The sequence below is a fragment of the Mus pahari genome, chromosome 21 (genome assembly GCF_900095145.1).
Source record: "Mus pahari chromosome 21, PAHARI_EIJ_v1.1, whole genome shotgun sequence".
Taxonomy (NCBI): Eukaryota; Metazoa; Chordata; class Mammalia; order Rodentia; family Muridae; genus Mus; species Mus pahari.
In genome coordinates this window covers 25,128,524-25,141,777 of record NC_034610.1, presented here as the reverse complement: position 1 = coordinate 25,141,777, position 13,254 = coordinate 25,128,524, and the positions used below count along the sequence as shown (strand labels likewise).

At 41.5% G+C, this 13,254-nt stretch overlaps 1 protein-coding gene across 2 annotated transcripts in view; it reads right to left on the bottom strand.

The window, feature by feature from the left end:
• The window catches only part of Zfand3 (zinc finger AN1-type containing 3), a 188,909-nt gene that overhangs the window by 57,579 nt on the left and 118,076 nt on the right, over window positions 1–13,254 (bottom strand). For both annotated transcript variants that reach the window (XM_021221437.2, XM_029533007.1), the window contains one exon: window positions 11,009–11,191. In XM_021221437.2, coding sequence (XP_021077096.1) covers window positions 11,009–11,191 — 183 coding nt within the window. The remainder of the gene's footprint in view (window positions 1–11,008; window positions 11,192–13,254) is intronic.

Genomic DNA, 13,254 nt, shown 5'->3' with positions numbered 1-13,254 from the left:
TCCATTCTAAAGGTGACCTCAGACAGACCCAACAGCCACAACGTTCTCCCCTCTCTAGAGATTCCCAATTCAGTTTGCTGATAAAGGAGGAGGCCGAGCGATGCAAACATAAACTTCTACATTGCTATGGTCATGTTAAAAACAAAAACTTATAAAAAATATTCAAATAATCTATTTTTTGAGTAATAGCGTAGTCCCTCACTGAAAGCCTTCAACACATATGTGGTGGTTCTGAAATGGCAAAGCACTGACAGTAATAACAAGCAGGGGCAGACTAGGCTTTGGAAGAAACAACGCCCTTTCAGAAAAGAAGCCCCCCTCCCCCCACCAGTCACCATCACCCTACAGCTGCAATTCCTGTCACTATAATCAGCAGGAATGTGCCTGGTCTATCTACATACCTGGATCTGAACGGTGCTACTGACCAAAACGAAGTGACCATGAAGATGTAATGAGTGACTGGACACCCCACAAACACAGTGAGTATGACTGCTCACTAGAAATGACATTTTCCCACAACACCTTCCACGAAGCTCTCCACACGAAGACTCCCATAGAGCAGTGGAGGCGATGCACTAGGATCAGAGGCCATGCTTTCTCTGGACTGGAAGAGCACCAAAGGGTCTAAACCGCCTCCCACACAAGCTTCAAACACTCTTCTACTTCAGATGAAAACAATTCAAGCCAAAAACCATCAAATAGAGACAACTGTCACAGTAGTTTAAACAGTTGTTGTTGTTTTAAACCACATTTACATGTTAATCTAACATGAAAGTTCCTAAAACCCCTGTCTTCAAAAAATCTGTTTACAGTTAAAGTGACCAAACTTTACACCTACTCTAATGACTGAGAACTCATCTAAAATTTAAACACACAAAGACATTAATGTTTCGCTTAAATAAAAAAGCTACATCTCAATACAAAACTACTTTTATGAAACACAAGTATTTTGATAACCTAGAGTCCTAGGCTTAAAAGGGAGCAATCAAGTTCTGCAGTCGCAGCTACAGCACATCTGCTGCAGTGTCCCTAAGACAGAAGGCACTCTGACACCGTGCCACAGGTCCTCAGACCACGTTACAACTTCTGGACGGAAGACAACAGTGAACTCAAAGTCTCTATCCTTTCAAATCCCGCCTCCCTCCTTTCAAGGCAACCCTCTCACAAGTTACTCTTGGCATAGACTAATCAAGAATGCTAACATGTGAGGAGATCAAGCTGAGTGACAGGAGCACAGTCACCAATCTCAACCCAGACACTCTGGCTCCTCCGCCATTACCTAGAATGACTTGAGCGCTTCACAGTGCCACTCATTCCAGGTAAGCAGCACAATGTGTGCAGCATCAGTTCTTCCGGATGAGAACGTGACAAAGCCCCTGAACAAGAAGCAATGAATGGCATCTTGGGGGTCAAAACCAAAGCCCCTTGGAGGAAAGCTAAATTTTTTTTTTCTAATTTTAGACACTGCTTTTGTTGCCTTATAACAAAGTACATTTAATATGGATATGAAATCAGGGGCTGTCATCTGTCTAATTTAGGCTCTGATTCTGAGTATTTACAGGCTTAACTAAGGCCCAAATGGGATTTGATTATTTGCATTTCTACCATCAATACAAGCATGATTTTCATAACACTGATGGAGACACTTAGCATTGGGAGGGTTTTTTTTAATTGTTTTGTTTCATTTTCTTTAAAAAAAAAAAAAAATTAACAGGCTGGAAGAATTTCACAGAGGTTAAGAGCACTTACTGCTCTTGCAGAGGACCTGGGTTTGGTTTGCAGCACCTACACAGTGGTGACTCAACACCATTAACTGGAGTACTCAGGGTATCTGATGCCTTCTTTGGCCTCTAAGAACACTTCATGCATATGGTGCACATGCATACATGCAGGCAAAACACTAGGAAAAAAACCAAAAGTATTAAGAGCATTCTCATAAATCTTATCTGCAATAGGAAATGCAAAGAGCTGCCCTCCGCAGAAAAGGAAGTGACTTGTGTTATTCTTAAAGAGGCTTCAGGAAAGATGAAACGACATCTATCCAGACCACAGGCGCTGTCTTGGTGCAATTTAAAAAGGAACCAAGGACAGGGCCTTCTCTACCTCACTGCTCAGTCCCTCCACTGCACTAGTCCTGGCGTGTGTCCCAGTGCCTCTGTATGAAAGGCCCTGCTGCACACAGGTCACACTGCCAGGTCTTAGGTAATTCTCTTTGCCATGAGTGACTGGGAATGTCACAACTTGAATTATGTAGTCAAAGGGCTGCACTGATATTCTGAAATTTTAAAAGCCCTTCACTAAAGTGAAGTCCATCACTCTAGTGATGGAAACATGAAGCAGCTTATGGAGCAATGGAGATGAATGAAAATCAGAAAGCTATACGGTTGGTTGATTGGTTGGTTGGTTGGTTTAGTTTTGATCCTGGCAGCTGTTTTCAGCGAACTGAATAAACACAAAATACATTCCTGCCTAGTTAAAATGTAACTTCTAGCACATCAAGTGGATGCCTCTCTCATGACTTCTCAGCCAAACATTTTGTCATAAATAAAGCATGGGATTACCTTAAGGTCATCAGTGCCAGCCGTTTCCTGTACCTACACCAAACAAAAACACGACAGCTGCAAAGGCTAAGTTGGTGTGGCATGACGAGCCTGCTCACTGTGGCCTTTACCTTCAGACAAGTACAGAGCGTTTAATAAGGCAACCCTGAATCCCTCTCTGTATTTGCAAAGCACTCCCAGGGACAAGATCGCTTCAAACCCGAGTCAGAGCAGCAATAAGTGGACAAGCTTACAGCTGTCAGGGAAGACTACAGAGATAAATCGGTTGTGTTTCAGGCCTTAGAGACCCTGGACAGTAAATATTACAAGTTCTCTAGTCTTCTCTCTTGCAGAAAAGAAACTTAAAAGGAGAAATTCAGAAGATAAAATTAAGACCATGGATAGAAACTTCCTTGACAAGAAGCAGATGGCTACCTACCCAGAATGAGACAGGCACAGAGAGACAGATGTCACTTCAAAATGATGAATACACACAAAGACACACACAAACTCAAAATTCTTATGCCTTGAGATTACTAAATTCTACCATTAAGCATTAAATGTATTACTAGATATTTTTAATAAGTTAAATAGGAGCTACTGAAAATTCAAACAATAAGATCTTTAATGTATCAAAACATACAAAGTAGTTCTTTTTTTGCTTTGTTTTTGTTTTTGTTTGGGTGGGGGTGACAGACAGGGTTTCTGTGAGTAGCCCTAGATGTCATGGAACTCTCCATAGTCCAGGTTGGCCTCAAACTCAAGAGACCTGTCTGCCTTTGCTTCTGAATGCTGGGATTAAAGGTGTGTACCACCATTGCCCAGCTATATAAAGTAGATCTAAAGAGTATAAAAATGGACAGTAAAGCAGCCGGGCATGGTGGCACATGCCTTTAATCCCAGCACTTGGGAAGCAAAGGCAGGCAGATTTCTGAGTTCGAGGCCAGCCTGGTCTACAAAGTGAGTTCCAGGACAGCCAGGACTACACAGAGAAACATTGTCTTGAAAAACCACACACACACACACACACACACACACACACACAAGACAGTAAAGCAATATATATTTAAAGTAAAAACTGGCTGAACCCTGCCCAGACAAGCACCATGCTAGGCGCTCTCAAGGTGAAGGGAAAAGTATAAAACAGAGGCTTTGCTTGTTGGAGCCCGGACTCAAAGCTGGTAGAGAGAGATGAGAAGCCAAGTCTAAAGGTAACAATAAAAGACAATTTGAGAATGAGTGTCACAAGTAAGTAGTCTGGGAGTTCCATAATGGAAACAGCATAAATGAAATGATTCAGAGCTGGCCAGAGAGAGCAGGAATGGAATGGCTCTGTGAGTGCACAGGGAATTCTGGGCAAAGCAAAGCTTCAATATGGTTCAGAAGTGGGCAGACTGCCACACTAGGGGCTGGCTTGGGAGAAAATCTGACACAAGGTTAAGAATCTGAGAGGACATGAAAGTGGGAGGGCGATGTGGTAGGAAGGGGAGAACTGGGTGGGGGGATGGGAAACAGATACGGCACAATACACTGCACGTGTGCATGTCATTTTCAAAGAATAAAGTATTACTTAAAAAACAACCTGGAAAAAAAAAAAAAAAAAACCTGGATGCCCACACTGCTAGTGGTGAGTCAGCAAGAGAATCCCATCTCAGACCTCACTACCACTGGCACTCATCTGGCGGGTTGGTTTGTACTGGGAAAACAGCAGAAGCGAGAAGAGGTTATGGATACAGTCCTATAAAAACAGAGTGGGAACAGCATTTCCCCAGATTTGAATTTTTTCCAGTTAACTACATACAGGATCATAGAGGCAAATTAGGAACTATAAACACTACTACAGGTAACTTAAAATTAAAATTTGGGAGGAGTGGGAAGGAGGGATTCTTTGAGGGAGAGACTGGTAGGGGGAACAGCATTTGGGATGTAAACAAACAAATAAAATGAATAAATAAAATAAAGTGGTTAAAAAATTAGATTGTTTAAAAACTTATGGCTGGGGAGATGGCTGGTTCAGTGAGTAAGAACCTGCGGGACAAACATGAGTTGAGATCCCCAGTGCCCAGTTCTAATTTGGGGTGCCATAAGCGCCTGCCTATAATGCCGACTCTTACACGGAAGGCAGAAAGAGAAACCTGGATCAAGCTGCCTAGCTGGACTAGCAAACAGGTGAGCTCTGAATCCATGAATCTCAAGCAACAAAACTCTCCAAACAAAGACAGAGAGCAACTGGAGAAGACGGCCCATGTCCATCTGGGGCCTCTACATGCACCCCACCGTGTGCTCACATATACATGTTAGCTTACATGTCATGCAAGCACACCATACATGTGTGCACATATATACACACAGACAGACAGACACACAAACACACACATATGCACACAAGTCAATTTTAGTTTGTATGTTAGTAATAATATACTTTAAAATTTTAAATACCATTAGTGAAAGAAATTTTTTTAATATTACCAATAATGTGCATTTTTTCCTAAATAATTAAGAAACCTAGATAAGCTGGGCGTGGTGGCGCACGCCTTTAATCCCAGCACTCGGGGAGGCAGAGGCAGGCGGATTTCTAAGTTCGAGGCCAGCCTGGTCTACAAAGTGAGTTCCAGGACAGCCAGGGCTGTACAGAGAAACCCTGCCTCGAAAAACTAAAAGAAAAAAAAAAAAGAAAGAAACCTAGATAAAATGGACAGTGTTCTAATAGTCCCTCTTATTTTAAGGGGTTATCCTTTAAGGCTCCCCAAAAAAGATACCTGGAACTGCAGGCAGTATCAAATTCTGTGTCCTATCCATATTTACAATAAAGTTTAATTCATAAATTATGCCCAGTAAAAGAGTAACATAGGGCTGGAGAGATGGCTCAGTGACTGCTCTTCCGAAGGTCCTGAGTTCAAATGCCAGCAACCACATGGTGGCTCACAACCATCCATAATAGATCTGACGCCCTCTTCTGGTGTGTCTGAAGACAGCTACAGTGTATAACAATAAATAAACCTTTGGGCCAGAGAAAGTGGGGCTGGAGAGAACAGGGACCATGGCCGGAGCAAACATATGTTCTGAGTTCAATTCCCAGCAACCACAGGATGGCTCACAACCATTCTGTACAGCTATAGTGTACTCATATATGTAAAATAAATAAGTAAATCTTTTTTTAAAAAGAGAGTAACATAAATAATAATGGCATAGAAACTTAAAGCTACCAGGCGGTGGTGGCGCACACCTTTAATCCTAGCGATTGGGAGGCAGAGGCAGGCGGATTTTTGAGTTCTGAGGTCAGCGTGGTCTACAAAATGAGTTCCAGGACAGCCGGGGCTACACAGAGAAACCTTGTCTGAGGGGAAGGGAAAGAAAAAAGAAAAAAGAAAAAAGAAAAAAGAAAAAAGAAAAAAGAAAAGAAAAGAAAAGAAAAGAAAAGAAAAGAAAAGAAGGGAGAGAGAGAGAGAGAGAGAGAGAGAGAGAAGAGAAGAGAAGAGAAGAGAAGAGAAGAGAAGAGAAGAGAAGAGAAGAGAAGAGAAGAGAAGAGAAGAGAAGAGAGGCAAGACAAGACTTAAAGCTACAGTAGAACTGTCAATACAACTGTTTTAGAGTTGCATGGCTGTTGATATATACACTAATGTCTATTTTGGCATAAACACTGTAAACCATAGCAGCCAACCTGATGATCAAGCCTATGGTATGAGCACACAGGCAGCACACACAGAGATGATGGTGTGAGCATGCAGGCAGCACAGTCAAGTGGGAAAGGAAGGACTCCTGGGCGGGAAAAAGTATGACAACGCAAAATATAAAATTTGAGAATTCCCTTCTACAATTTTCTATGTTTATATTTAACAAAGACATTATCAGAATGTGTGAGGCATCCCTACACATGAGCAAGGGGAAAAGACTAAACAGGCAAAGAACAAACAGGCAAATATGTCATTCTGTTAACTCAAAATCTGAAACTGCAGTCATTGTCCCTGCGACTGCCTGAAGGCGGGATTTGGAGCTGAGGCAGCTGGTGAGGCTCTTGCAAATGGTGCTTGCGCTTTGATTGGCTCTTATTTTTGACAGGTTAAAGGTCAACTGACACTGCGGGAACTTCAACAAGGTAGAGCAGAAATAGTCTGTATAGGCAAATACTCAAGTCCTGCGTACAGACAAGAACTGACTTAGAGATGGTCCACAATGACTCCTGAATGACAGCTATTTGATTCAATAAAGCACATTAATGGGCATCCCGACTGCACTGCAAATATCAATCTATGAGAACAAGGCCCTAGTGAAAGCAGCAAGCTCTGTAGAACCAGCCTTAGAACTAATAAATAAATGTACTAGAGGAAAAAAACCTTAAATTAAAATCAAGAGACATTTAAAGTTTGGGCATTCTTTATTACGGGAGAGAATCTTCCACTTTGAGACTATTATATATCAGAAAAGCTCCATCTGTTGTATAATTATCTCTGATAAACGGCTTGATGCTTCGAGCTTCATTAGAGAAAAGCGAAGAGAAAGGCACATACAGAGCGAGCTGTAAATAAATCGCCCCTCCATATTTCACTTAAAACCAGCCCGGCAGGAAACCATAAAATATTTTTAATAGGTAATATTTTCCGAACGCTTTACTGGAAGCTGCTGGCCTGTTCTGTCCAATATCTGCCCTATGACAGAAGCCAATCTGAAAAGGGGCAAACTGGCTCTCCTTACAGATTACTAGAAATTTAATTGGAAAATCAAATAAAAGCTTATCGACTTGGTGGCAGTGGTGTTCACTTTGCAGAGAGCAGCTCAGACTTTGCCAGAGCCAACAACAAGCCATAAAGGACATGTTAAGGAGGCATTACAGAGATGATGACTTACTTCTACAGTTCTAACACTCAGGAGCTAGAGGCAGAAGACCACAAATATGAGACAGATCCAGGCTCACGGTGAGATTTACGTTCAACACCCCACCCCCAACCTCCATTTTTTAATCTCTGGTGAGCTAAGGCATCACTGGAAATCAGTTTCCAAGAAAGCAAAGGACATCTCAGCCAAAATTTAGGAACAACTCAACAATGTTCCCATAGCATCAAGTGGGGATAATGTCATGTAGTAAAGGAAAATTCGAGAGTTTGATATCAGCTTGAGCAACTTGTCTCATTTAGGGTTACTACTGAAATAAACAAAACTCCAAGATTAAAAGCAAATTGGATAGAAAGGGGTTTATTTGGCTTACACTTCCACATTGTAGTCCTTTACTAAAGGAAACCAAGATAGGTAGCCAAGCAGGGCAGGAACCTGCAGGCGGCAGCTGATGTGGGGGTCACGGAGGAGGGCTGCTCTCCATGCCTTGCTCAGCCTGCTTCCTTATAGAACCCAGAGACTTGCTACACTATTAGGAAAATGTCCTGCAGCCAGATCTTCTCAGTTGAGGCTCCCTTCTTTCAGATGACTCTAGCATGTGTCAATTTGACACAAAACTAAGCAGGACAACAACAGAATGAGAGCCAAACCCAAACCCAAATGAGAGAAGATCTGATTCTAACAAACAACCTAAAGGGATAGTTTAAGGGGCTGGAAAAAACAAACAAACAAATAAACAACAACAACAACAACAACAAAAACCTTAAGGAAAGGAGTAACCAAAGCAGAAACAAACAAAATTAAGACCTGTGGGTTGGGGGTGGGAGAAGTACAAGAAAGTTAAAAAAAAAAAAATCAACAATAGTAAAAATAAGGGGGGGGGAGGGATTAGAGTCAAATAAATAAAATCAGAAACAATAAAAAGATGGCACAGAAATACAAAGGATCACTGGGAACTATTACAAATAGTTACAAATAACTATTCACCCACACTCTGGGAACTCAAAGATGATGATCAAATTCTACATTAAACCATGAAAAATAGAACATCTAAACTGACCTACAGTAAGCCAGCAAAACTCAGTAACAAAAAAAAAAAAAACAAAACTGCACAGCATTACCGCGTAGTCTACCAAACCTCTAAAAGAAGACAACATCACACATTTAAAACCCACTTCAAAAACTTAAAGGGGAAGAATCCTCTCAAACTCATGTATAAGACCATATTACCTCAACACCAAAGCAGACATGGACAGGTACACAAAAAGGAAAATAACTATCTCTGTCTGATAAAAACAGCCCATACATTTTCTCAATACAAGCGACCCCAACAGCAAGTCGAAATGGTTACAAACCATGAACCAGACCCAGCTCCTGGATATAGGATGGTTCAGGATTGGCAAGTCAGTGGATCTGTGTATCACACCAGCAGAAAAAGGACAGTAGACAAAGAAAAGATAGTAACATTCATCGTCCTATCCTGGCACTGCGGCTCTCCCGTGACCTCAGCTCTCAGGGGCGGCTCACACAGGAGGACTGTTATGAGCTTGAGACCAACTGGGTTAGAGAATGAGACTCCCAAAGTACAGGAGAAATAAACACTTTCCACAATAAGAGCTCTGATGAACCGGGCATATAGAAAAGATTACACGATAACACAATTAAGGCCCTATGTGTCAAACACACAGCAAACAGCATAACCAATGAGGAAGTCAAATCCATTTCCCTAGGATCTGAAAGAAGACAAGAAAAGGCTCTCTCTACTGCCACCTCTACACAGGACTCTACATAAGTCCTAGCCAAAGCAATTATGTAAGGGAAGGAAAGGCCATCCGAGCTAGGAGGAAACAAAATTATCTACTTCCTTGGCATACCGTTAACATCCTTCTTCTCTTCTGAAATGATTTTCACACCCTTCCTAGTCCCATTAAACAAGTTATAATATTAAAATCTCCTTTTCTGGAATGTTATAACCTACCCCTGTTCATAATACTGTCAGATTGCTTCTTCAAAAGGACAGTGACACTATCACTGTCTCTTCATTAGAACCACAGCTATTGTTCAAAGTCCCAGTAGTTTGGCAGGACATTCAAGCTTGGTAACCATTAACTTTCCAACTTCATTCTCCATGAATGAAGAGTCACTAGCCAAGAGAAACTCCAGGCAGCTTTCCTCCACAGCTCACACGACATGTGTGAAGCACCTCCTCACAGCGTTCTGTCTTCAATACCATCTCTGAGTAAGCCAGTGCCTTTCAACAGCATTTACTACAAAGGCTAACCTACTAACATTAAGTATACACAGAATGTGTCAGGCTTCTAACCCCAGCATCCCGACAGGACTGGGCTGGATCACTTCCAGTGTAGAGTTGTCCTGTGCAATGTAAGATGTTAGCAGTACTCTCAGTTTCTCACCATTGCGAGGCTTCAAGAGGAAAAAGAGGAATAATCACTCCTGCTTGCCATCTTCTGATTTAAATTAAATGTCCCTGCTAAACAATAAACTCTCTAAAGATCTTCTGTTTTATATTCTCAATATAACTGAATATAATAACATGTGAAAGTATTTAAACAAATATTTCTCCCTGCTAACCTTCCCCAAATTAGTAGATTTGATAGCCTAAACTATTATATTTCTAAATAGCCACTGAGCTTGAAACATAAATTCCAACCTTAAGGAAAGCATGAGAGCAAATACTATGAATTACATTGTGTCCCACAAGAAATTACTGTAGCCTTATAAAGACTATGTATCACACACAAGGGTGGTAACAAGAGGGCCAGTGGTCTGGCTCAATAGATAGAGGCACTTATACACAGGAGTTCAATCCCCAGGCCCCTTAGCCTAACAGGAGAGAAAGATACATACCTACTTGCTTACATCCTCATATTCAAAACACACACATTTGCACATGCACGCAGTAAAATATTAAACAAGAATAAAAGAAAATATCTCCTACTTTCTTCACACAGCCTGTGTTTTTATTACCAAAGTTTAAACTTAGTCAAGGCCAGTTAGCAAGAGGCAAGAGTTCAATCTAAGCCTAGATCAGGTTGAAGTTCCCAAGATTGGTGAGTCTAAATGCTTGCTGTACAGTAGAATTCTCTATAGACTTTAAAGGCTGAATCTTTGAGCTTCCTTCTCTTTGAAAAGTTAAATTAGGCTCAAGGATGATAATAAAAAACTAAAATTGTTAAATCCTTGGTGGAGAGCTGGTGAAATATCTCCATGGGTAAAGGCTCTTGTCATGCAGCCCTGATGACCCGAGTTCCAATCCTGGTGGAAGCACATTGTCCTCTGCCTTCTATGATAACCACAGCAAGTGTACCTACATGCACAAGTCTTTCAAAAATGTAATAAAAAACATTTCTTTAAATATTCCCAGTGGGTTCTAATGTGAAGCCAGAGCTGATAACCGCTGGTCCAGATTGGTCCAAAAACATCATGGTCTCCCACAGGAACGGAAGGCTAGTCCTAAGAAGTCCTCACCTTCTCTGGAGTGGCTGCACTTACTGACTGCACAGCAGTCCACACCCACATACTTGTCTTAAACAGAATCTGAGTTAAGCCTTCCTGAGCAAGGCTCTCACGCTGATGCTCCTGGGCTGCTCTAGGACTCTCACAGATAAGAGACTTACATTCCTCTGTACTTGGTGAAGTTACATTCAGTTCTGTCGGAAGCGACTGCTGGCTGGGACTAAGAGTTGGCGTGGTTACAGAGGTATTGTTGTTGTCACTGGTGGTCTCTTCGGAAAACAAATCCGATTGGCTGTTACTTGTACTTGGGGTGGAATCATCATCTGGTTGTTTCTTTTGAAAATCTACAGAAAAAAAGGGTAAGAAAACTGGTTAATTACGGCCCTTACATCAGAGCAGCCACTAGAAAACATTAATGTTAGGGTCAGAGTCACATGAATCATGGAGGAAGACTACTGTGGGTAACTAAAAGCAAAGCACAGAAGTGAATGGCTAATGAAAAAACAAACATACAACCACGGGCATGATTTAAACTTTCAAGTTATATATTAACACCCTCGGTGGTTCAGATAAGAATAGACATTGATTTTAATACTGAACTTTGAATACACAAAGATGTTCTTGAAGAGTAATCAGTAGAAAGGGAGGGGGAAATTGAAACCTATCCGTGAGAGGTCAGAAGGAAAATAGCAGCACAAAAAAAATAGCACCCTAAACAAAAAAAACACATTAAAAATGGCAGAAATCACTGAGTGCACATATATTATCAGTGATGGGGATAGATGTAAAAGAAATGACCACAACAGCGAAAGAAATGGGCTGCATTTAGTTTACAACAGACATAAAACCAGAAGGAGGTTGGTTTTCTCATTAGTGTTCAATTCCAACTGACAACCCAGCTCCTGACCCCAGGCACAGAGCAGGCATGGACGGGAAGTGCCATCCCCCTCACCCCCCAGGACTCAGGGAGGGGCCTGCAGGTCAAGCCCACCCAGCCCTGTGCTGTTTCTTTCCTGTATATGTCTCTTAGACAATTTCTTTTCTTTTTCTTTTTGTTTTTTTCGCCTCTTTTTCCAACCCCTTGTGTTGAGGGCTGACTTTTAACAGATCACAGTGAGGGGGCTGCTCTGCTACCTATGAAACCCCGACCCAGAAGCAGGTCTACAAATGGGTTAACACCGAGTTCTACACGAACGTGCGTTCAGTGTGATGGAGACACTTTCTTATTCAATGTTTTGACATTTTAAAAATGATTTATTTCAGTATTATTATATGTCAATTATCAAGAAAATGCTATATAAATAGGATAAAATAATCCCCATAGCATGTTATAAGATAAAATATAAAACTTTTATACCATCTTATTAGTACACACCTATGTCAAGGATTAGTGTCTTTCCACAACCATATATACCACACAACAGGAAATGTTATGAGGCTGAAACGACACGGAATAGAATCTAGTACACACTGAAATGGAACCTAGTAGAGTCCTCAACTCCTTCAGACAGAAAGATACCAACTTTACTCAGGCACAAGAAACTGGAAATGCTTGTGCCCCCAGGTCAGCGTACCTTCCCTGCTGCCCCCTGCCCGCCTGCCTCAGAGCATGGCTGGGCACACTCATTTCTCGCAGCACCTGCTTTCTGACCCACACCCAGAGAGGAGGACTGAAGCGGAGACTCAAGAATTCCTCCCAGAAGGTGGCAGAGCTTCCTAGCACTCCCCGGAAGGCAGTGGTAACCAAGGGTCCACAGATAGCTGCTGCTTCTTGCTTCTGGTCAGGGACTAACGTTTGCAACACTTGTTTTTCTAAAATTCTAAGATTAACAGGAAAGCTAAACTCCGTTACCACACATGAGGAAATCAGGACTAACGCTCCTTGCTTTTACCAGTGCTATTAATGGTATACTCAAAAGTATAAATCTATCAGCTAGTCTACTTCATTGTTGCTACTCATTTTCCACAATTCTCACCATCTAAGCAGGATGAATTGCTGAAAGGAGATCAATCGATTGGGAAGAAAGGAAGCTTGTTTTTAAAGACATGATATACAATGTCAAGTTCTCACTGCAAAGCAGCCTGCGAGCCCCCATGCCCACCACACCCATGAATAAGGATCCTGGTACTGTTTTTGTCAGTTAGCAACAAGACGGAAATACTCTGCTGAGCCATCACTGAGAAAATCCAAAGTTCAAAATAAAATAAAATAAAATAAAATAAAATAAAATAAAATGCTAGACCTGTGCATCATGCATGTTCTCTATAGGCCAAGATAGGAGGATGGGGAGGGAACCTGAACAGCCCTGACACACAGACAATGAAGGAAGTCTCAGCAAAACTGTTCTCCTTCCTCCATTTTAAGCCTAGGCCAAAAACATTATTAGAATTCTTTTTTTTTTTTTTT